This window comes from Arachis ipaensis, chromosome B06 (assembly GCF_000816755.2).
Source record: "Arachis ipaensis cultivar K30076 chromosome B06, Araip1.1, whole genome shotgun sequence".
NCBI lineage: Eukaryota > Viridiplantae > Streptophyta > Magnoliopsida > Fabales > Fabaceae > Arachis > Arachis ipaensis.
Window position 1 is genome coordinate 1,656,495 of NC_029790.2, and position 734 is coordinate 1,657,228.

Here is a 734-nt window from a genome sequence, read left to right on the forward strand (position 1 = left end):
TATACTATACATTAAAATTTATGTATTGTATATCAAAATTTTTGTGCTCTAATTTTTTGAACATTTATAAGAGAAGAAGAAAATGAAGACAATGATAATGATAATAAGAGAGGATGACGAGAAAAAAAAAATTAAAAACAAAATCAACAATAGCATCTAAAAGAAGTTAGCTATGGTGACAGCAACGATAATAACGACAATAACAACATTAAAAAAGGAAGAGAGAAGATAAGAAAAAAAAGCAGCAAAAATTGTTAAATAAAAAATATATAAATTTTTATTTTTAAACAACTTAATTAAATTTAGCTATCAAAAGACTTAAACACCTAATACTTTTGAAAAAAATAAAAAAACATTTATATATACTCAAAGAACCACTCAAATAATATGTATACAATTTATATGTTTAAAGGCGGTGGCATTAAGTTTTATGCTTACATTTACTTTGGTATTTAACGCAAACATCTCATTCCCCTATTTATATCTTCCTTTACTAAAAAAACCCATCCCTCTTGTCTTGTTCTTCTGCTTCTTTGTTAGCAGCTTGAACAGATTTGTACCATAGAAATGCCTGCACCCAAAAAAGATTAAGTTTTTGTTAGTTGTGTTCACTAATTAATGTTTAACCACTTTTATAATTATAAATTTTGTGTATTATATTTATTATTGTTATTTTTTATAATATAATTTATTAATTTCATTAGGTATTGTAAATTAAACAAAAAATTAATCAT

General features: G+C 23.3%; 1 protein-coding gene across 1 annotated transcript in view; it reads right to left on the reverse strand.

Moving 5' to 3' along the window:
• Positions 318 to 734, reverse strand: part of LOC107647876 — a gene marked incomplete in the record, with an annotated part of 1,098 nt that continues 681 nt past the window's right edge. Inside the window, 1 exon segment of the mRNA XM_016351924.2 lies at positions 318 to 572. Coding sequence (XP_016207410.1) covers positions 494 to 572 — 79 coding nt within the window.